This window comes from Diabrotica virgifera, chromosome 6 (assembly GCF_917563875.1).
Source record: "Diabrotica virgifera virgifera chromosome 6, PGI_DIABVI_V3a".
Lineage (NCBI taxonomy): Eukaryota > Metazoa > Arthropoda > Insecta > Coleoptera > Chrysomelidae > Diabrotica > Diabrotica virgifera.
The window spans coordinates 7,762,342-7,787,951 of NC_065448.1; the positions used below are offsets into that span (position 1 = coordinate 7,762,342).

Genomic DNA, 25,610 nt, shown 5'->3' on the forward strand with positions numbered 1-25,610 from the left:
CATTCAAACCGAAGAGAGCTTCTCGAGAACCCAGTCCTTTTCTAATAAATACTCGAGTATCGAGAGTACACCATCAGTGTTGGCGGTAGAAATTTTAGTAAGTTGGTTAAGTCATACAATGAGAAAAGATCCAACACAACGTAGTTAGACCAGTCCCTAGTAAAATTACCACGGTACTTACCGTACCAGTCCCTAGCCGAGTTGGTGGTAGGATCTGTATCAGCTTCTGACATCCTTTGAACCGTGTTCATTTACTGACAAACGATGAGAGACTTCGCGCCGATCCAGGTCAGCCCAACGATCGTAAATCACACATTCTGAGGGAAATACCGCTATTTCACGTTGCATTGATTCCCTCGTTTAATTTTTGTCTTTTTCTATTACGTATTTTCTATTTCTCAAGACGTGCGATGCCACGCTTCGTTGGATCTCATCTTAATTTGAACACCAACAATCGATTTCATCAGCCATTATGTATACATAATGAGTCCTGACATTGTCGACTGTTTTTTAGAATGAAGAATGGGTAGAAGTGAAGCTGAAAGAAGAAAATATCCAGTTTGACAAGTTAAATCTGTTCGTTGAAACCAAATATGTAGATGGAAGTTCCAAGATATCGGATGGCTTCTGGGCTATAGACGATGTAAGGGTCTGCAATGAAAATGGTAAGATATGTGTATTCGAACTCTCTTAGTTTCTGGGAATCGAATGCTACGCCGAGCATTCGATTCCATCTTTGGAGTGTTCATCAGAATCTATTCCGGATCTCGTCTCGTAAATACTCTGATTATATCACTTCTACGCTCACTGATGCTCTATCTGCTCTTCTGCTCTACCGTTACCCTAATACCAAGATGGTACTTTTATACAGTTGATGGTTGAATGGGTGCGAAGATTTTTGACAGCATGAGCTGGATTTATTAAACATGATCGAAGAAAGGTTAGTACAATCAGTTAAATTGTAACGCAGAGAGTCACGGTGAAATTAGATCCAGAATAGAGCAGACCAGAGCCGTTTTTAGAAGGACGTCCAAGGTATTATTTAACAGAGACCTAAAATTGCCATTATGGATCCGCCTACTTCGCTGCTACGTGTGCCTGATCTTACTTTATGGTGTCGAGTCATGAACTGTGAATAAAATCAATCTAAATCACCTTGAGGTTTTCGAAATGTGGTGCTGTAGGAGAATTTCAAAAGTTTCTTAGGTGGAGAAGATTCGAAGAGAAACCTAGAGTAATTTAGCACATGTAATGAGAGGTCCCAAATATAGGTTGATACACAATATTATGCAAAGGAAAATAGTAAGTCCAGGACGAAGAAGGACTTCATGGTTGAAGAACTTGCGAGATTGGTATGGTATTGATACAAGTATGCTATTTAGAGTGGCAGTGAATAAAATTAAGATAGCTATGATGGTAACCAGCGTTCTGAAAGGACATAATACACGAAGAAGAAGAAGAAAGGTTTCCGTGTTGAATTTAACAGGATTATTTTAATCTTGTTCTAAAGCTATTTTTTTTTGACATCTTAGTGCAAGTGGACACGTCAAATAAACTTAATTTTAAAGTAAAATTGTGGCGTATTCCCAAAAAAAAATAATAAATAGGATTATTTTGTTGAGACAATGGGGATGTTTTCCGATCTCAATAGCTTTTCGGTCTTAAACGGATCACCGATCGCCGAGTAGACTTTAAACCGTCTTTGGTACAGTCGACTCATAAATAGGTTTTACTTTATTCTACAGGAAGTTACGTTTTTTATAATAGACTAAGAGCCGCTATAGGTGAAATTTCTTAATCATTTTAGGCACGATGGGACCCTATAACTTAAATAGTAGAACCTAAAAGAAAACGTTTGAACACTGTGCCGTCACTTTTCAGTGGCACATGCGTCGACAGTGGCGCATCAAACTTTCCACTTATGGACGGGATAAATAAATTAAAAGTTAACAGAACTTACTAACAGAATTAATTTTTTTTTATTTTTTTAAGTTATATGTGATTAACACATAGGATTCATCGTGATTTTAACCCACCACCCCCTTCCCCCTGCCCCCACCATCAAAAACTTCATTTTTCGTTTTTAGTTTTTTTTTGGTGGGATGCAATCAATTTTAAAATGTCAAAAAATTCACACGCATAGTTGAGGCTTTTATAAAACATGCCTATTTTTTATAGACCCATAGGTAGAGTGTACATAACCTCAAAAAATTAAAAGAAATTTTTTTTTTTTTTTCAAAAAAGCGTATAACTTTTTTTGAGGAATAGCTGCCGGTCTAATTTTTTCTTAATCTTGTGTGTTTTATGAAACACTATATTTTAAATTTTTTTCAGATTTTTCCGTAAGTCTCCCCACCTTCAAAAATCCGAAAAACTGTTTTTTGGGGGGTTTTTGGGGATTTTCCCTATTTTATAGACTTCATAATATATCAAATCAATTTTGTTTTTATAGGTTATATGTAACTTGAAGTAACTGAGTTCTGTAGAATATTTAGAAATCAGAAAAACACGTTCAAACCCCCCAAAACCCCTTAAAAAACAGTTTTTTGGATTTTTGAAGGTGACCAACGTTACAGAAAAATCTGAAAAAAATATAGAAATATAGTGTTTGATAAAATACACAAGACTAAGAAAAAATTAGATCTGCAGCTATCCCCAAAAAAAGTTATATACTTTTTTTCAAAAAAAAAAATTTAAATTTTTTTTGAGGTTATGTACACTCAACCTACAGGTCTATAAAAAATAGACGTGTTTTATAAAACCCTTAACTATGCGTGTAAATTTTTTGAAATTTTAAAATTGATTGCATCCCACCAAAAAAAATAAAATCGAAAAATAAAGTTTTTGATGGTGGGGGCAGGGAGAAGGGGGTGGTGGGTTAAAATTACGATGAATCTTATGTCTTAATCACATAAAACTTAAAAAAATGAAAAAAATTAAATTCTGGTAATTAGGGAGGGTATTTTTTAATTTATGTATCCCGTCCATAAGTGGAAAGTTTGATGCGCCACTGTAGACGCATGTGCCACTGAAAAGTGACGGCACAGTGTTCAAACGTTTTCTTTTAGGTTCTACTATTTAAGTTATAGGGTCCCGTCATGCCTAAAATGATTAAGAATTTTCACCTATAGCGGCTTTAGTCTATAAATAAAGAACATTCTGAATGACTTAAAAGTGAATTTTATAAAAACTGTTTTCTTTCAGAGGTAAAAGTTTCGTATCTGAAGCTGAGTGACACATCGCACATCTCTGATGATAACATTACATGCCAACTCGTAAAGAACCCTAGTTGGAGACCCAAAAAAGTGGTTTATACAGGAGTAAAAGGTTAGACGGTATATCCCGTGAAAATTTTTCTTTGTACATAATTGTGAGATGTTTTAGATTTTCCAGAAGTTTTCGCCAAATCTACCAAAAACTCGATTCAATTAAAATGGATTCCAGAAGACAAAAAGAATCCTATTACTTATTTTATATTTTATCAGGTAAATTTTCCATTGTAGTCACGATAGTGTTTGTATTTCTTTACATAATTACTGTTAAATTAAAAAAATTCTTTAATAATAATTGAAAATATTTGCAAAAACTAGTTACTTATCTCTAGGATCTGCTTTCCAATTTTCAATTGTAGCTATTTTTTGTCGCACTGCTTTTTTTAAGGTTAACTAGAATGTTATTGCCTTCGTTTTCTCCTGGTCATATCCTCTCATTCTTTTTTCTTTCTCCCCTTCACTGTTTTTGGGTCACTCGCTCCTTCCTCACTTTGCTCTTTTTCTCTAAATATGTCCTTCCCGCCTATCTAAAACTAAAATTCCGCATGATTTCGTTCTTATTTAATTCTTCTTTCCTCTTTATTTTTCCTTTGAGGCTCTCTTTCTTTACTCTCCCGCTACCTCGTTCCTTTTTGCCTCACACTTCCTCATACACACTCTCTCTCTCTCTCTCTAAAACTTTAATTCAGCTTTATCTTCCGTTCCTTTTCTTATTCCCCTACATCGTCGTTTTCTGTTCCACTTTCTCCTATCTCTTTGTCTATAAGTCTGAGATGCCACATGTTCTTTTTGTAGTTTGTTCATGGTAATGATGGACCCTCACTTACACGAGCCAGCTGCTCTTTTATGTCTTCTCTTTCCTTTCCTAAGTTTATTTTTGATCCATGTTTCGCCTTCTTCCATCTTTAATTCCCCTATAGCTCTCTCTCATTTTTCTTTTTACTTTACCTTGTCGTTTTCTGTCCCACTCTTCCTTTTTGGATATCTTGAAACCTGTAAACTGAAGAAATATGTTACAGATAGGTAAATAGATCGTTTTTCGGAGTTTCATTGACCTTTCCCTCTCCTTCTTCCTAATTCCTCAAGCTGGTTCCTTTCTACCCAATCATCGCTCATAATGTTGATGAGGGATTTTGCATGGTAGTTATTTTTCATGTTATTATATTTATTGAAAGCTTGTATCTTTCTCGTCTTGCTTTCTTCTTTCTCTACCTAATCCCTTTCTGCTCAGTCTATCTAAGGTTAAGGTTGATATATTCCCCTCTCAAAGATTGATATGTTGGTATTTTCCATGTTTTTCCATGTTATTATTATATATTGGAATCTTGAACAGTGAATAAATATGTTACAGACACGACAAATATATCATTTTTTGGATCATCATTAATCTTTCTGTCTTCTCTTTCTTTCTTTTTCTTCTACCTGGTTCCTTTCTGTTTAATCTCGTCCCTCCTCCCTAAGACTGATCAAACTTGAAGCGGAAAATAAAACTGTTACAGTTAATTAAATTACCTATATTATATCATACCTCCTTTATCTGTCTACTCTTTATTTTCCTCATCCTTTGCTCCTTCCTATACCTTTCTCCCTTTTTTCGTTTCTCTGAGACTGGAATATCACGTGTTTTTGTTTATATTTTCTTTATTTCCCCTAAAGACCATAGGGGATCCTTTAATTAAAAAAATCTTTATTTTAGGGTAACGATATCTGCACCAGTGAACCCCACAACGAAAAGAGATACAAGTCAAGCGGATTTATTAGCACCAAACTGAACGACGTCACTATTAGTGACCTCGTGCCTTATACTTATTATAATATTACGATATCGACTGTTTTACATGAGACTGATAAGAAATTAGTTATTAATACATTAGAGACAGGTAAGTGGATATTTTATTACTACCAGGGAAGTGCAGAAAATAATAATTAAGACAAGTATATAAACCATTCTATTTTTTTTGTGGAATTTGGCAACCGTGGACGTATGGATTATAAAATCTAATATGTCGCAATACATATATGTCAAATAACAATAACTCTGTTCCTCTGTTTGCTTCACCTATCTCACTAGGTTAAGTTTTGTTGTGTCATTTAGTACCTCACTTTGTAGCTCTTGGAAACCTACGGAACCGATGTAAAGTCCATGGAATCGGTAGATTGGATGGGTGAATCCCTAGAATGTTTCATGGTAGACTGAAAGGTGTGGGGAATCATCATTTTAGAGAAACTTGTGTAATAGGTGAAAAAACTGGAATGATTGTCTTTTGTGACCCTTGATAACATTAAGTAACGCTTTACACACATTTCACAATGTCTCCTGGGTAAAAATTGTTTATAAAAGCTTGAATTTGGGAAGTTATATATATAGAACGAGTATTATATAAATTTATCAGTGGTACACAAAGATAAAGTACCTACAACATTTTTCGGGAAAATAATTTATACTGGTTACTGAAATAAGAGGATAAGAGGAAAAATTCACAATATTTCCTGGATCAAATTTGATCAGAGAACTTGTGTTTAGGAAGTTGCATGTACAGGGAATGCCAAAAATATTGACTTCAGAACTGAAAACGAATTCTCAAACATATTAAAAGATTGTGTCTCCCTTTATGCCTTCCAAAGCATGATAAGATCTAATGGTATTACAGTCACTTTTTAATAATGTTGATGATTTGCTGGCAGTCTCTTTTCACACCGAGAATACCTGAAGTACAAATTTAAAGTCTTCTTTATCTTAAAATAGCTCAAACGACCCGTGACGTCACAGAGTTTGACTATGTGGTTCAGTTTATGGTTATATTTACGTATATTCTTCTTCTTCTTTAGTTTACTGGCCTCCGCCTACTTCGGTATTTATCCAGATCGTCGTTGGGGAATAAAGCAAAAATATTTATATTCTAATGACATTTATCGTATGTCATTGTAATAATATATATACCAGTTTGTTGAGATTGGAATTTGATACAGTTTTTGAAGGAAAGGAAAGAAGGTTTACTATTGAAAATAAAACCATTTTGTAAAAGTACAAATTTTCTATGAATAGTTCAAACGATCAAAAACATTTGTAACGTCACATAACTGTATTTTCTACTGACGTGTATAATGTCTAATCCAAAATTATATATACAATTGGTGTAGAATGTAAACATACAACCCAGTGACGTCACGACGCGTTTTGGGGTGGCTAGTATAAGTTGAATTTTTAGTCGTCTTTAGGGGCCAAACGAAAGACAAAAACTTTTTTATTTTTGATACAGGTTCTAAATTGTGTTCTGTTGTGATTTATACCATTTTTTTCGAATTTAAAATTTTATGCAAGTTCCCTATTAAAGTAATTATTATGTTATTTAAGTTTAATTATTTACAAGTTTTAGGCACTAATGCTTTCTGGTTTATGTGCAATATACTTTTATAAAGTGTTGGCAGCATATGTGGGAGGGGGGGGGCGGAAATAATTTTAGATATGATTTATAATCATTTTTTTGTTTTTAGATGAACCTAGTTTAGAAGAACTTCCGACAAATATAAAACTGAAACCGTCATACACTTCTATAAACGTAACATGGGAACCAGTTAACTGCCATAAGAAATATGGCAGATTAGTGTATACTGTCATTGTTTCTAATTCTACACTAAATTTCACCAAAGAAATATCTCTACAAACAAACACTAGTTACGAGATAACTGGACTGAAGCCGTACTCACACTATTCTTTGACAATTTTGACAGCTAGAAACGGTAGAAGCATTTACAGGAAGGTGAAGACTACAAACTACACTCTGTCTTTCACTACACTCGCTGGAAGTGAGTATAAAGTTCTTTTGGGGTATGATTATAATAATTACGATAAATATTGTTTGATTTTATTAAAACATTTTTATATACTTAACTTGTTCTTTGTCAGTGTGTCCGAAAAATCTTATAATCGATTTTAAACATGCTCCCCGACTAGCTGGACATCTGAAATCTTAGAATAGCTCAGAACTCGGCGAGAATGCAATATTCAACAGTTTTTACATTGATGCGTTGAGTTTTATTTTGAATTTTATCAATTTTATGCCATTTTAAATGCAAATAATGCAGTGACATTTAGATCCCGTTGTATAGTGCGTTATTCAACAGGGGATATAGCTCAGTGGTAGAGCATTCGACTGCAAATCGAGAGGTTCCCGGTTGTTTATTATTAAACCTGGATGTTCAGTTTTTTATTATTTTTTTTTCTAGTTTAAGTAGTTTCATTAGCATCTTACTATTTAATATTTTATTAAGTCAATATACACTCCTGGGATAAAAAATGGGACACCTTAAAAATGAGTAATTTTTGATGTCTCGAATCTCCTAAACCTGTTGTCCGATTTTAGTGATTTTCAACGAAAACTTTTCGTTTATAAATTTGCAAAGTCTGTATGTTATTGCGTCGTCGCTCCTGTAATACCTAGAGCCCATTTACCGATGGACTCTTATGTAGTTTTGTCTTCTGATTGCTTTGTTGAGCAAAGCATAGGATGTTTGGTATTTATATTTAAGTTTGACACTTCGTGAATGTCAAACTAAATTTTAAATTAGCTATTAATAAAATATAAATGACATTTTATAGTAAATTTAAATATTATATAAAATAAATAAGATGTTTAAAAATACAATTTGGGTATATTTTGAAAGCAATAATGTATTAACAACAAAGGTTTGTACGAGTATACGGCCTCCCCTTTAATTATAAATAGACTTTCATTTGTAGGCGATCGGTAGCCACGAGCGGTAGCAACTCCTAAAATTACGTTATACCGACCACCATAATCAAATTTAAGATGAATGACCAATTTTGGTGATTCTTTATATTTTCGATACCGCTGAATCTGAATATGAAATTTATTTTTATCTAGACTTGGTGGTACAGCTGGTTCCTAAAAAAACTGATACGACTCTTAGTAAGATTTGATCATTTTGAGCAGTGTATGATTGGTCTGACATTATATTATATTTATAATGACAGACAAATAATAAAATAAACAAACAAACAGCTATTTTTTGAGGTTGAAGTTATCTGACAAATTTTAAGATTTGGCAGTGAAAGTGACAGTATGTAAATAATAAGTATTTATCCTTCAAAATATAATAAATATAATTAAACTCATATTCATTATGTCACACCTCATCAAAAGCTTTTTACAAGAACATAGTCAACGATTTTGATATGGCTTAGAGCCAGACTACATCAAGATCTCCTATAAATCATGCTGGAATTGCCTTGCAGCGAGACCAGAAACAAAAAGAATAAGAAGAAGAAAGTACACTGCTCAATTTTCTACAAAATACGCTTTAAGAGTCGTATCAGTTTTTTTTGGAACCAGCTGTACATGTTAAAAAATAAAATTTTATGCAAAAATGCGAAAAATCAATTTTAATGATTTTTCGACTTTACCTCGCTGTATCTTTGGTCGCTGTAAATATTTTCTTTTGGAAATTTTACTGTGTCATCTTTGAAGTATTTAAATAACAAATTAAAAGAGGAGTTGTTAATTTTGAAACATTTTGTCGTCAGATTTCGTTAGTTTCATGTTTACTTAAAAAAGTTGAGTGACAAACTTTTTAGTTTATAATTTTCACCAACACAGGAATAAAGTATAATTATTCATGAAGAAGTTTTTTGGAAAATTTCAAGTCAAAGTATGCAATAAGAAAAAAGTTATGTGACTTTATAGACGAGTGGCACTCTTAAAATAACGCTTATTTCGCAAGATACTGACCACGGTGTGGTGAATGGCTAATTTTCGTCTAACCTAAGGTTTTGATGGTGCTGAAAACGAAAAGGTTTATTTTAAATCATCATTTTCATTTATAACTCTTCCATTTTTAATTTGACGAAGAAAAGTTATTCTTCATAAAAAGCTCTTAATGTTCTAAGATTTATGATGCAACCATCACATATAAAATTTTATTAATTTTATACCAGGTATATAAAAAATATGAATTTTGAGTAAAGTATCTTTATAGTTCACAACATTTAAATTAGAATGATATATGTAATTGCAAATTGAAACATAATTTTTAATTCTAAACAACTTTTCGTAATAGTAATTTTCCATATTATGAATTTAAATACGTAAATAAACAAAGTTTTCGTTATGATAATGCTCGCATTTTCAGCTTGTTTTAATATGTTATAGCCTTATTCTGTAAGAATGTGGATGTAGTAATAGTGTTGCTGAACATGTAAATGTCATTGTATACCGGGTGTAACAATAATACTGTATTTTTTCCTCATTCGGAACACCCTGTGGAATATTCTAGCATTTAAAAAATATTGAAATTAAAACTCAATTGTAGCCTTAGCCTTTCTTAACATTCTGCTTTTTGACTCATTCACTTATGTTGGATAATAAAAAAGTTAGGTACTTTGATAACTAGCCATGTTCTTCATCGATAAAAGGTGTTTCTAAATAAGTGCGACAAACTTTAAGGGTTAATTCTGCATGAAAAAATAATGACAGTTTGCTTTATAAACATATGTCCGCAAATGCTTCGTTTCCAAGATACGGGATGTTGAATTTTTTCTTACAAACTGATGATTTATTTATTGCTCTAAAACCGGTTGAGATATGCAAATGAAATTTGGTAGGTTTTAAGAGGTAGTTATTTCACATTTTTTTACATACAATTAAAAATTTTATATTCGCCATTGGCGTGCATACAGGTAATATGACCGGGTAATATGACCCGTATGCACGCCAATGGTGAATATAAAATACATAATTGTACGTCAAAAAATGCGCAATGACTGCCTTTTAAAACCCACCAAATTTCATTTGCATATCTCAACCGGTTTTAGAGCAATAAATAAATCGTCAGTGTGTAAGAAAAAATTGAACACCCGGTATCTCGGAAACGAAGCATTTGCAGACATATGTTTATAAATCAAACGATCAATATTTTCTCATGCAGAATTGCCCCTTAAAGTTTGTCGCACTTATTTAGAAACACTCTATATTGATGAAGAACATGGCTACTTGTCTAAGTACCTAACTTTTTCATTATCCAACATAAGTGAATGAGTCAAAAAACAGAATGTTAAGAGAGGCTAGGGCTACAACTGAGTTTTAATTTCAATATTTTTTAAATGCTAGAATATTCCACAGGGTGTTCCGAATGAGGAAAAAATACAGTATTATTGTTACACCCGGTATACAATGACATTTACATGTTCAGCAACACTATTACTACATCCATATTCTTAGAGAATAAGGCTATAACATATTAAAAAAATCACTAAAATCGGACAACAGGTTTAGGAGATTCAAGACATCAAAAATGACCCATTTTTAATGGCCGTTTTTTCTGGCAAGGAGTGTATGTAGTATGATACAATTGATCCAAAAGATGGCATAACCCAGACATCCAAAGTGAAAGTTATCCTCCAACGCCAAATTGTTCTATATGGTCCACATAATGTTCAGAAAATAGTCACACCATTTTGAGCGTCGGGTTTGGAGGAAGAGGGGGGAGAAATCGGTAATTTCGTAGTTTTTTACGTTGTTCGTCAATATTTCTAAAACTATGCTTTAACGTAAACAATGTTCTATACAAAAATGTTCTACATAAAATTTAAAACAAAAAAGGTCTAATACATAATTGTTATAAAATCAACGGTTCCAGAGTTACGGAGGGTGAAAAGTGGAGGTTTTCGATACTTTTTATATTTGTTGGCAATTGATGATGATTTAGGGTATCGAGGTTGACGTTTCTTCAAGGGCTTATAGCTAACATACCATCGGCCACTGAAATAGCAAATTTTATTTAGAAAACACAATAATGTTAAAGAAAATTTCTTTCATCAGTAATAATATAAATTGCCCAAAAAATATAAAAAGTATCGAAAACCTCCACTTTTCACCCTCCGTAACTCTGGAACCGTTGATTTTATACCAATTATGTATAGGTCCTTTTTTGTTTTAAATTTTATGTAGATCATTTTTGTATAGAATATTATTTACGATAAAGCATAGTTTTAGAAATATTGACGAAAAATGTAAAAAACTACTAATTTACCGATTTCTCCCCTACCCCCCCTCCCCCCAAACCCGACCGGACGCTCAAAATGGTTGTAACTTTTTACTGAACAATATGTGGACCATATAGAATAATTTGGTGTTGGGGAAAAACTTTTACTTTGGATGTCTGGTTTAGGCCTTTTTTGGACCAATTCTACTATACTATTTCCGTAACTTTGGAACCGTTCATTTTAGAAGGATTATGCATCGGACCTTTTTTATTTCAAATTTAATGTAGATCATTTTTGTACAGAAGGTTGTTCATGCTAAATCGCATAGTTTTAGAAATATTGACGAAAAACGTAAAAAACTACGAATTTACCTATTTATCCCCCCTTTCCCCCCCAACCCGGCGCTTAAAATGGTGTGACTTTTTCTGAACATTATGTGGACCATGTAGAACAATTTGGTGTTGGAGGATAACTTTCACTTTGGATGTCTGGGTTTGGGTCTAGTTATATCTTAGTTATACTAATATAATAAAAATTCATTTTCAAAAAGATTTTGTAAAGAAAGTCGGATACTTTCGGAACAAACCTCCTTATATGTATTTATTTGTCCTTTTCTAGTTGCTCCTACTCCAGAAAACCTTGAAATCTACTCAATAGACCAAAATACAGCATCCTTAAGATACGACCTACCCACAAACTCTACTTTACAAACAAGATTTTGTAAAGATAAAGTCGGATACTTTCGGAATAAACCTCCTAATATGTATTTACTTTTCTTTTTCTAGTTGCTCCTTCTCCAGAAAACCTTGAAATCTACTCAATAGACCAAAATACAGCATCCTTAAGATACGACCTACCCACAAACTCTACTTTACAAACAAGATTTTGTAAAGATAAAGTCGGATACTTTCGGAATAAACCTCCTAATATGTATTTATTTTTCTTTTTCTAGTTGCTCCTTCTCCAGAAAACCTTGAAATCTACTCAATAGACCAAAATACAGCATCCTTAAGATACGACCTACCCACAAACTCTACTTTACAAACAAGATTTTGTAAAGATAAAGTCGGATACTTTCGGAATAAACCTCCTAATATGTATTTATTTTTCTTTTTCTAGTTGCTCCTTCTCCAGAAAACCTTGAAATCTACTCAATAGACCAAAATACAGCATCCTTAAGATACGACCTACCCACAAACTCGAACGGTATCATCAAAGACGTTCACGTGAGTAGGTGCAACAGCCTCTCGTTCAGCAAATGCAAAGCGTCGTTCTCTATCGTGAAAAGATGCAGTCTATGGCCGAAGAAGTATTGCGTGGAAGTGAATTATCTGATACCTTTCCAGTCCTACAACTTCAGAGTTGCCCTAAAGAATCTGGATACGCCTACTTTTGGAAAAGAAGCTGTGGTGAAGGGATTCGCTAGCGACAAAGGTAAGTTTTTGACGAAAATAAACAGTTTGAAGCGACTCTCACACCTTCATATAAAAATTAGATCTTTTATATACGCACCTGCATGTTCTCTTCTCACTAAAAAGTTTTAATAGTCGTAAAATATTTTATTGCTTTGAATTTACCAAACTGTTCGCTGTAAACCATACACCTGTATTTTTTATACTGCTATTTTTACTAAATCCTTTCTTAATTAAAAAAAGTTCTTCTTCTTCTTATAATAGGCCTCTTGGCCTGTTCTTACCGATTTTGAGCTTGTATTTGTAGCTGTGATGTTGACTGCCAGCTATCTCGCCACCTTTTAAAGGGCCTTCCTATTGGTCTCTTGCCTGTTGGCTTAGAATCCCTGGCTATACGGGCTATTCTCTCGCTGTCCATTCTCGTCACATGCTGATTCCACTCTCTTCGTCTCTGTCTTCCCCACCGTACTATATCTTTTATGTTACAGAGATCTCTTATTCTGTCGTTCGGTATTCCCAGTGTTTTCCCCGTTATTGACCTCAGCGTTCTCATTTCTGATGTTCTCAGTATCCTCTTGGTTTCTGCTGTGTCACATCTTGTTTCTATCGCGTACGTCATGATCGGTCTTACACATGATTTGTATATGCGTACTTTCCCTTCCAGCCTCATATCTTTGTTTCTCCAGATGACATCTCCATAACTACATATTTCGATTCCCAGATATTGGAATCTCGAGACTTGTTCAATTAGTTCGTTGTTAATTACTAATTTGCATCTTATGGGTTCCCTTGACACTACCAGGGATTTTGTCTTGGCTGTTGATATTTTCATGTTGTAGTTCTTTGCCACTGTATTGAAAGTTTGTGCCATTCGCTGTAGGTTATCCTCGTTATCGGAGATTAAGATTGCGTCGTCAGCATAACAGAGGATTTTTGTTTGTTTTTCCGCCATCTTATATCCTTTTCCAGTACCTTTAATGTTTTGTATGATTTTGTCCATGAATAAATTAAAAAGCAATGGGCTCAAGCTATCCTATTGTCTGATTCCCGAATTGATTTCTACTTCCGATGTTAGTTCATTCTCGACTTTTATTCTGGTTTTGTTCTTCGTATTAAAAAAAAAGTTACAATTTAAATAATAATAGCCCTATGTGTTTGTAGTTCCAGGCCAACCAACAAACATCACCTACAAAATGGTCAACTGTCGCAGCGATTACGAATATTGTGATTTAAATATAAGTTGGTTGCATCCTTACCATCAAAATGGCACCATAACACAATTCGAAATTGTTTTGAACAGCACCAATATCAAGAAAGAAGCTGAAGATGACAAATATATTCATGAAGTGTATACTGTGCTGAATAAAACTTACTATTACGATTATACCTATCAGGTATGTTTTGAATCCGTTAATTATCTCATCCGTGTCATATACATAATGAGTTTTAAGTATGGAATGTCGTTAATTATCTCGGGAACGTCCTGTACGATCTTTACAGATTTTGGTGTGTAAGGGTCTTGTGATGCTGCCGATATTATGGTGGTATTTACATTGTTGTCAGATCTTCCAATTTTTTGGAAATCTAATGAAGTTTTTTTTAAGAAATACTGATTATATTTCATATAATGTTCACATACAATAATACTAAAAATATTACTCTACATCCCACCAGGTTGAAAACAATGGGAACCTTCTCCGGTTACGCCTCCGAGGCTTCTCAAATTTGCAGACTATAACGGATGCTTAGACTAAAGAAGATGAGGGAATTTTACAATTTATAATTCACGTCCCATCTGCTCAGCGCGGTAAAGTTCCAACGAGTATGGTTCCCTTCGTACTCCAATCAGAGTGAACATGTAAATCAAAAATGAATAACCATTTTCAGTTTCGTTGCAACACGAAACTACAGCCACATCATTATTCCAGTTCAATCAGAAAGTGCAGCAAGCACCTCTACCGGTTTCGAAACTTATTAGTCTCTCACCAGGAGGCACATATATGCTGCTCTCTCTGACCCAACCAGGACAAACCCTGGCTTGCAGTTACGGATTGCAACGAACGAAATGGCAGGGATGCCCTAGCGGCAACTGCTAGCAAAAGACTAAGTTTTCAATCTAATAGCACATACAATAATACTAAAAATATTTTTTAAATTAGGCATTACCTCACTATGCGCGTGTGTTGAGGTAATACCTAAATAATCTGATTCCCAGAAGGTGGATTGGAAGGCGTGGGTTTATCGAATGGCCCCCACAATCACCCTACATGAATCCTTTAGACTATTTTTTCACGTGGGGTCACTTAAAAAACATCGTGTATAAAACAAAACCTGCCGATATTCAGGAACTAAAAGATGAGATATCCACAGAGATAAGAATTGAGCAGCTAGGAATGTTGCAAAATGTATTGCAAAGTTTTAAAAATTGCATGGCTTGTTGTATTGAAGTAAAGGGACAACATTTGTGAACCTGCTGTAATTTCTGCGCTATGATTTGGATAAATAAATATTGTACTGTACCAATTTCGTTACACTTTTTACTAATTTATTAACAGCAGACCTTGTTATGATATTATTAGGAGATAAATTATTTAGGATTATTCAAATTAAACAAGTTTATTCATCTAAATATACACTAAGCATCAAAATTAACGCACCACCTTAAAAATGGGACATTTTTGATGTCTCATGTTACCTAAACCTGTTGTCCGATTTTAGTGATTTTTTTAACATGTTACAGCTTTATTCTTCAAGAATATCTATGTAATAATATTGTTGCTAAGCAGATAAGTGTCATTGTATACCGGGTGTAACAATGATAGTGTGTTTTTTCCTCAAAAGTTTGGAACACTCTGTGGAATATTCTAGCGTATATAAAATATTGAAATTAAAACTTAACTGTAGCCTTAGGCTTTCTTAATATTCTGCTTTTTGATTCATTTGCTTATGTTGGATAATAAAAAAAGTTAGGTACTTTAACAACTGGCAACGTACTTCATCAATACAGGGTGTTTCTAAATAAGTGCAACAAACTTTAAGGGGTAATTCTGCATGAAAAAATAATGATCGTTGGCTTTATAAACATATGTCCGCAAATGCTTCGTTTCCGAGATACGGGATGTTGAATTTTTTCGTACAAACTGACGATTTTTTTATTGCTATAAAACCGGTTGAGATAAGCAAATGAAATTTGGTAGGTTTTAAGAGGTAGTCATTGCGCATTTTCTGGCATACAATTAAAAATTTTATATATTCACCATTGGCGTGCATACGGGTAATATGACCCGTATGCACGCCAATAGTGAATATAAAATTCTTAATTGTATCTCAAAAAATGCGCAATAACTACCTCTTCCTACTAAATTTCATTTGCATATCTTAACCGGTTTTAGAGCCACGAATAAATCGTCAGTTTGTAAGAAAAATCAACATCCCGTATCTCGGAAACGAAGCATTTGCGGTCATTGTAAAATGTAACATTATATGAAAAATAATCAGTATTTCTTAAAAACTTCAAAAGGGAAAACTATTTCAGGGTGTTCCACGTGCAGTAAGAAAGTTCATTGGATTTCCAGAAAAATGGAAGATCTGACAACAATGTAAATACCACCATAATATCGGCCGCATCAGAAGACCCTTACACACCAAAATCTATAAAAATCGTACAAGTCGTTTCCGAGATAATTGAAGCGTTCCATACATAAAACTCACTCTGTATTTATCGTTGATATCTGTATTTTTTATTTTGTTAACACATTCCACATATTTTAGATCAAAGATGTTCCATACGACAGCCACTACAACCTCTATATACGATCCGGCAACACCGCTTACAAAAGCGACTACGCAGAAACTCACGTCAAGACGGACCATCTCGGGGATCACATCGATCAAAGTCCAAAACTCTTAGCGAGAAGTGACAATAATTTGTTGTTCAAGATGCCATATCTAGACAGCAGGCTACAGTCCTACACCATGACAGTTGTGGTCCAAGACTACGATAAGAAGCGGCAGGTTGATGGTGAGGTGTTGAAGAATAAGAAGGTGGCTGATAATTTGTGTAACAACTTCGGTGATACTTGGATAGCACAAGTAATGAAGGTAAATATGGTGAAATGATTTTACTTAATTTATTAGTCTTTATTTATCTGTAACAATAGTTTTAACTGTCTGATAACCGAAAGCGGTCAAAATACAATAGTCCAGGAACCGAAGCTTTTCACCTATCAATTTTTACAGAATGGATCGATTTGCTTGAAAATTTGAAAATAAGTAGTGGATAGTCCATGGATCAAAACCTATATGATGCCGAAAGGCGCTTTTACCTAGGAGGTGGACGCCACCCCATCGCGGGGGTGGACATTTTTTATTATATTTTGCCCTTAAAAGTTGGTAAAAACATTCATTCTAAGTAAAAAATGTTCCATACTCTTTTTGATAAAATGAATAGTTTTCAGTTTATTCGCTATCGAAAGTGTTCGTTTTCTATCGAAAAAATCAATGTATTTTAATAATACTCATTTTCGTACTTCCGGGCCTAAAGTGACAACTTCACTCCCTTGTGACAGGTACTAAAGTGTCACATTTAATCCCTCCGGGATTAAATATTGACGAAACTCCCGGAACGATTAAATCACAAACAAACGAATTTAAGGGATATTTTATTGAAAAATATAATTAATTAGAATGGTAATTAACGTTAATATTCAAATTAATATTGTGACAGTTCGTCATATTGACCAGTCTTTCCTGGGTTAATGCAGCAGGTAACTGACGAGTAACAGATAGGTCCTTTTCATATTGAACTGGTGTTTGTTTCGAAGATCCTGCGGAAACAGGAAGCGAGAATGAGGACTGTGGCATAAGACAATGTTTCTAAATTATAACTGTCACAACGCAATGTTACTATGGTAACTTATTTTAAAGACAGTTTATTAAATGAGTTGAAGAGAGAAAAAACTGATTGAAATTATTGAAATAATTAATAAAATCATACCGGAAGTACGAAAAGTATCGTATATACCTTGCGACTGAAGTACATTTAATCCTTCAGGTAAATTATGGCCCTCCCTGCGGTCGGGCCATAAACTTTACCTTCAGGATTAAATGTACTACTTCAGTCCCGCGGTATATAATGTACTATTACGATTCACTCAATTTTTGCCGTAGAAAAATTTTTTTCAAACCAAGTTCTTTAGAATTAAATAACCTACAATTTCATATTTAAACATTTTTTCGAATCTCTGATGCTAATCTTTCTATTCTGAAGAGAATGGCATTTTTTACCAAACTACAAAAATTCGTTATTCGCTTTTAACTCCAGTTTTTGAAGTTATTCTTCTTTAGGCGCGATTTAGAGTGAAATTTTTCATAAATCTGCGCGCATGCGCACACAGACAGTATGTAGTTCGTTTCTAATCTTTCAAGATAGTATCTGTATCAGCGCAAATAAGTCATTAAAAGAATATATTAGTGTTTTTAGTAAATGTATTATTTATTATAATTTTTGTGTCTTTGAATTTCTCTTCTTCTGTAGTAAGATAATAAAATATGTAGGTATAACATTTTAATCACGATACCACTCAATCTATTTGTCACCGTGTTGTGTAATTATATCCGAAACTTACGTGTCAATTACAGGAGAATCGGTGGTCTAGTTGTTGAGCGTTCGGTCAGTGATCGAAATGTACCGGGTTCCAATCCTGGACGATTCATTTTTTTTATTTTTGGTTGTTTTAATAAAAATTTTTTGAAAGTGGTAGATAAGAAAGTTAGTTTAATATTTAAATAGAATACAAATAACCTGTTAAGTATATTTACTTCGCTAAAATTATATAATAGAAGAATAACTTCTTACGTGCGTACAAAGTACACACACATTCTTTTTTTTAAACTAATCATTCTAAGCCAGTCAAATTTCTAGAATCTATTAATAATACATAAATAAAGAAGAATGAATACTACGCTAACTGACATTATTATGCTTCCAATTGGATTTCTTCTTTTTTTTTTCAAATAAATATATTAATTTTTTAACCGTAACTTTTTTATTTTTTATCTTAGAAAGTTTGGTAAAAAAGAATTTTGTAGGTTTTTACAAGATCTATAAGCCTATTAATATTAAATCTTTTTAAAATCCTCAGTCGCAAAAACAGATGACTTTTAATGGGTTGGTAAAGGTGGTTTTTGCATGTTATTACAAGTTTTAATTGTCAATAGCTCACTCAATTTTTGCAAACCAGGTTCTTGGGAATTAAATAAGCTACAATTTCATATTTAAACATTTTTTCGTATCTCTGATGCTAATCTTTCAAAAATTCGTTATTCGCTTTTAACTCCATTTTTTTAAAAACTCATCATTCTAAGCCGGTCAAACTTCTAGAACCTGTTAACAATACATCAATAAAGAAGATTGAATAAGGTCAATGACTAATTTTAATTAGGGTGGTGATTATGAGGTTGCTTCCGATCACTTCTTCGCTGAAAAAAATAGGGATTGATATTCTTTTTATTATAAGTTACTTAATTTTTGAGCTAGAGACTTTTTTTATTTCTGGAGATAGATATTTTTAAATATTTTAAATTAGTTTGAACAAGTTATGATCGACAAATGCATAGTTTTTCCGTCTTTTGACTTTGATACTACAATATTTAGCATTTTACGAAGAAGAGCCAACATATAATAAAGTATAGCTTGATTACTATTGGTCAAAAAGAAAATAAAAAACGTTTTTGATTATTTTTTAAGAAGGTACATTTTTGTTAAGTAAAGTTGTTTTGATAAAACGAAAACTTTTGGAGTTATGTATTCGCAGAAAACTTATTAAAAACATTGATTTTTTCGATATAAAACTAACACTTTCGATAGCGAATAAATCGAAAACTATTAATTTTATCAAAAAAAATGTATAGAACGTTTTTTGCTTAGAATGAATGTTTTTACCAAATTTTGCGGTCAAAATATAATAAAAAATTTCCACCCCCGGGATGGGGTGTCAACCATCTCCATGGTAAAAGCGCCTTTCGGCATCATATAGATTTTGATCCTTGGACTATCCACTACTTATTCACAAATTTTCAAGCAAATCGATCCATTAGATTACAATTAATTGCAAAATTTTCTCGCAATATTTTATTCATAGATACACAAGTACTATGAATCTTCTGCTCAAGAGGTCAATTACACCTACTAAAAAATTTAAAATCTCTGTTTTAGGTTGATAGCAACGACAGCACCAGAAACATAGCTATAGGAAATGCAGAGAAACAAAGTCTAAAGCCCAACACGAAATACTGCATCACTTTCATCATCACCAATCGCTACAAGGACGCAGAACACGATGTTGTTTATTACGAAAAACTGAAGACTACAAACATCCAAGGCTCTTCTAAAGGAGTCGTTGAAGGAGGATCCTCGAACCATTTGTACATGCTGTTTCTTATATTGCTTATTATACCAGTGGGATTTTTAGTTTACAGGTACATTTCCTCATAAACGTGTTCTATATACTTAAATACAACGTGTTGGCCACTCTAAGAATGATTTTTTTTTACATAAAAGAGGATAAATACCCGTATTTACTACCCAAAGTAAGAAATTACTGGAAATAATTGTTTTCAAGCGATGGTAGGCCGAGAAAATTAATTTCCTTGGCCGTCTCGTTGCCCGGATTTGAACCCAATGGATATTTAAGTTTGGGATCACATGAAGTCCATAATTTATTCCAAAATGAAAAGGAAAGTTAAGGAAGACACAAATATGATCACTTCTGACTTATACTATTCTTTTCTATATAAAAATTGTTGTTTAAGGGGCTAAAACGTTGTATTAAAGTGTTTTGCGTTGAGTTTTGTACTATTCGATACCTTTCTATCTAGTTTCAATAATTATTGCAAAAAACTAACAATGAACTTTCTTTTACTTGAATACAACGTTTTGGTCACTCTATGAATGATTTTCTTACATAAAACGATATAAAGAACCATATTTTCTATTCAAAGTAAACAATTACTGGAAATAATTCTTTCCAAACGATTCTAGGTCGAAATTAATATCTTTGGCCACCTTGTTGCCCAGATTTGAACCAAACGGATATATGTGTTTGTGATCACACGAAGTCCAGTATTTATTCCAAAGTAAGAAGAAACGTTAAGAAAGGCGCTAATATTATCACTTCTGACTTTACTATTCCTTCTCTAATTAGATGAAAATCGCTGTTTAAGTGACTCAAACGTTGTATTAAAGTGTTTTGCGTTTAGTTTTGTACTATTCGATACCTTTCTATCTAGCTTTAATAATTATTATTACAAAAATTAACAGTGAACTTTCTTTCAGGTATTTCAGAAAGAAGAGATACATCACAAAGTCGATGATCACACCAAACGATCATTGTTACGAAACTTTGCCCTGCAATGAGATTCGGCACGACAAATCAGAATCCAACGAAAAGCTGCAACCCGTTGTGAATAGAGACTATAGTTAAATAGTTTTAGCAAGCCAATTTATTTCACCAGAATGTGTTTCTATAGAATTTATTCTACCAAATCCGTTCTTTGCTATCGGCTGTTCAAATTTATGTTGCTACGACTGTCTAGTGTCTAATGTTGTCGAAAGATCGTCAACCGTATCTAAACGTCGGTCGCCAGAATTGTCTAGATATTGTAAAATATGTCTAAACGTCGTCCTAAATTTTATATAAATATCGTCAGCGATGTCTAAACCTTGTCAGCATAGTCTAAATGTCCCCAGTGCTGTCTAAAAGTCTTCAGAGTGTTCCAAGCATTGCCTTAAATATTCCTGAGTTGTTTAAACTTACTCAGTATGGTCTAAATGTGGTTAGCATTGTAGAAATATTGTAAGCAGTATCTAAAAAGTTTCCTTAATTTTATCGTCAGTGATGTGTATATATTGTATAAATGTCCTCACTACAATACAATATCTCCAATCGTAACATATCTCCAATGTTGTCTAACAGTCCTGAGCATTGTCTAAACTTTCTTAGAGTTCGTTTAACTTGCTCAGTATGGTCTTAATATCATCAGCATATTCTAAATATCGTCACCATTGTCTATACATTCTCAGAGTTGTTTAAACTTGCTCAGTATGATCTAAATATCGTCAGCATTGTATACATATCGCAAGCATTATCTAAACATCTTCCTCAACCTTATCTAAATATCGTAAGTATTGTCTAAAAGTTGTCAGCGTCGTCTAAATGTTGTCAGCATTGTTTAAATATCCTAAACATTATCTAAACATTTTAAACATCATCAGCGATGTGTACACAGTGTTCTCAGCATTATCTAAACACCGTCAGCATTGTCTAAACTCTAAACTTTCTTATAGTTCTTTTCACTTGCTCAGTATGGTCTTAATATCATCAGCATATTCTAAATATTGTCAGCATTGTCTAAATATCACCAGTGTTGTCTAAAAGTCCTCACCATTGTCTATACATTCTCAGAGTTGTTTAAACTTGCTCAGTATGGTCTAAATATCGTCAGCATTGTATACATATCGCAAGCATTATCTAAAAATCTTCCTCAACCTTATCTAAATATCGTAAATGTCTAAAAGTTGTCAGCGTCGTCATTGTTGAAATATCCTAAGCATTATCTAAACATCTTCCTAAAGCTTATCAAAACATCATCAGCGATGTGTACACAGTGTATAAATGTTCTCAGCATTATCTAAACACCGTCAGCATTGTCTAAATATCGCTAGTGTTGTTTAAAAGCCCTCGGCATTGAACAATAAGGCCATTGTCATTCCGTCACTTTATATCCACCGTATTCTGCTTCTTCTGAGTTGAGGTTATAAGTTGAGAGTTTAAAGTTTGATAAAGATATTTTAAGTTTGGCAACACTTTGATCTGATATACGGATCACTGAGACATTAGATGTATCATTTACATTCCTTTCTCATTGTGTTTGAACAATAAAATTGAAGTGTTTTTACAATAAATATTCTATTAATAAAAATAAGAATTTTACCAATCGAATAATGCAAATACTCGTAATATTATCAAAAGAATCTCAAAATAGAGTTTTAGTTTTCATTAAGAGATTTTAGCCCTATTGGGTAATTTTTAATATGAGTTTGTGACGCCATTATTTTTAACAGCGATAGTAAAAAATGGAGTTCGTAGAAAAATAATATATTTTTGTGCGTTTTACCCCTTCTAATGACTTAATAGTTTTATGTTACCTAAAAAAGCATCTAGATCATTTAATGTAAACTGGTAATGACGTAATGTTTTGACAGTAGGGTGCACTAACATAAAATCTACATTTTTTATTTAATTTACTTGATTTAGTGCCATTTTTTGCATACACGAACGATGTTGGTAGTTTTATATCAACAGATTGGTTCACATATAGAAATGGGCAAATCAGAAGTGACCCGTGTCAAAGACTCGAATCTTCAGAAAGATCCAATTGATTCGAAACTCAAAATTAAATTTAACACATCTCGAATCAGTAACAACGGAACCCCGTCGTAGTTACTAAGCGAAAGAAAATCCCAATTTTTTCAGGTATTCCTGAATTACCTGACAAAGTGATCCGGTTATCTTAAGTGAACCGGAACTGTTGATCCGAATCTAAAAGATTCCTCGAAATTCCCATCTCTATTCAGATCTATCTTCGGAGGACGCCGCAAACAAACTTTCACAAAGTTGTGAGTCTCAAAACATTGTAGATCTACAGCATGAGGTGTTCGGCTTTTAATAAAGTTCTGTTAATAGTCCAAGAGGCAGCGCTGAAAAATCTCTTTGAATTTACTAAATCTGGATTTTTCACAGTTGATTACTGTGATTGTGTGGAGAAACATTCTGCGGTCGGTTAAGCGAAACGTAGAACAGGGGTTACTGAGAGGGTATCAAAGTTGCTTTCCTACGAAGGTAATTAAATCCATTTACTAAGGCTGAAAATCAGTACACACATTCTAAATTAAATATAAATAAAAGTTATTATAGTCGGTCAGCTGTATGACGGGACAAAGCCGGTCGGTCGGCCCCAGTGAATGTACAGGGTTATTCACTATATTTTGAGGCCCTTGTAAACTGCTTTATTTACAGAATTAGAAAAAAATGTAAAATACAAAAGTTATTCTATTTTTAAATTATGATTTTTTGACATATATATCGTAGGTACTAGTGACGTCATCCATTTGGGCGTGATGACGTAATTGACTATTTTTTTAAATGGGAATAGGGGTCGAGTGCTAGCTCATTTGAAAGGTTATTGAATTCCCTATTCAGTAATATAAACATTAACATGATTAATTATACAGGGTGTCCAAAAAAATTTTTTTAATTAAATTAATTGTTTAATTAATAATTAAAAAAAAATTTGAACCTGTGTAAATAATGATCTTAATGTTTATAGTACTGTATAGAGAATTTAATAACCTTTCAAATGAGCTAGCACACGACCCCTGTTCTCATTTAAAAAAAATAGTCGGTTACGTCATCACGCCCAGATGGATGACGTTACTAGTACGACATACATGTCAAAAAATCATAATTAAAAAATCGAATACCTTTTGTTTTTACATTTTTTTTTTCTAATTCTGTAAATAAAGCAGTTTCCAAGGGGGTCAAAATATAGTGAATAACCCTGTACATTCATTGGGGCCGACAGACCGGCTCTGTCCCGTCATACAGCTGACCGACTATAATAACTTTTATTTATATTCAATTTAGAATGTGTGTACTGATTTTCAGCCTTAGTAAATGGATTTAATTACCTTAGTACGAAAGCAACTTGATACCCTCTCAGTAACCCCTGTTCTACGTTTAGCTTTAGTAAATTCAAAGGGATTTTTCAGTGCTGCCTCTCCGTCTATAAGTTTGAGCACAAAGATGTGTCTTACATATTTGAATCAATATTTTGTTTCTCTACAATTAGTGCCTTTTTATTTCATACTGAGCACTTTATCCCATCATTGGAACTTCGATTCAATGAAATGTGTCATCATGTGGAAGGGTACTAAGTTTTTAGTCCAACAGTAAGCAGGTTCCAAAGCAACACAAGTTACTGAAAAGTAGGCAACATTTTTTACTGTTGTGACCAACAAATAAGTCAGGCAACACTGTACATTTGACTAATGACGTCACTACCAGTTTATACTAAATATAATATAGATCCCAGTATCTGCGTACACTAAAATGTGCTTCCAAAAAGCTTGTACTTATATCTGTCTGTGATATGTAACACACCAACCGATTCTAACTTTCAACCATGTTTTTACTGTGCCTTATATGTATTGACATATTAAATAATGACCTTTTATTTGTAAAAGTTTTAATTTTTATGGTAGAACTGTAATATCTGTTATTCAATAAAATATATGTATTGCAGCTATTTTAAATAAAGAAATGTTTTAATTTATTATTTCCCTAACTTATAGTTTTTTGACTGTCCTTATACAGGGTGAGAAGAGTGCTCTGTTGAAGAGATTTGAAGTTGAAGCTAAGAGTTAGGTTGGCTAGGTGCTACGTGACTACGTGCTCATGTCCAAGGCTACTAGTAATAAGACTGGAATGAGATGGAATGTATTTAGCCAACTTGAGGACTTGGAATTTTCAGATGATATATGCCCTTTAACCGAAAAAAGAATGTGTGTACTTTGTACGCACGTAAGAAGTTATACTTCTATTATATGATTTCAACGAAATCAATATAAGAAAAAAAGACTAAGTTTTCACTCTAATGGCATGTAAAACAACATAATGCTATTCCACACCCCACCAGAATGAAAACGATGGGAACCTTCTCTGGTTGAAATTGAAAATTGTTATTCATTTTTGAAATCAATATACTTTAAACAGTTTCTCTACTACTTTCCAAAAATTTTTATTAAAACAATGCCAAAAATTAAAAGAAACAAACACATTGAAAAATGCCACAAATGATTTCTGA

General features: G+C 33.2%; 1 protein-coding gene across 1 annotated transcript in view; it reads left to right on the top strand.

Annotated features, from left to right (window-relative positions):
• The window catches only part of LOC114349462 (uncharacterized), an 87,684-nt gene extending 62,605 nt beyond the window's left edge, over positions 1-25,079 (top strand). The window contains exons 7-16 of the mRNA XM_050654263.1: positions 515-665; positions 3,205-3,327; positions 3,385-3,485; positions 4,969-5,152; positions 6,768-7,079; positions 12,394-12,708; positions 13,848-14,080; positions 16,458-16,787; positions 19,903-20,165; positions 21,022-25,079. Coding sequence (XP_050510220.1) covers positions 515-665; positions 3,205-3,327; positions 3,385-3,485; positions 4,969-5,152; positions 6,768-7,079; positions 12,394-12,708; positions 13,848-14,080; positions 16,458-16,787; positions 19,903-20,165; positions 21,022-21,169 — 2,160 coding nt within the window. The 3' untranslated portion in view covers positions 21,170-25,079. The remainder of the gene's footprint in view (positions 1-514; positions 666-3,204; positions 3,328-3,384; positions 3,486-4,968; positions 5,153-6,767; positions 7,080-12,393; positions 12,709-13,847; positions 14,081-16,457; positions 16,788-19,902; positions 20,166-21,021) is intronic.
• Positions 25,080-25,610: the final 531 nt, after the last annotated feature.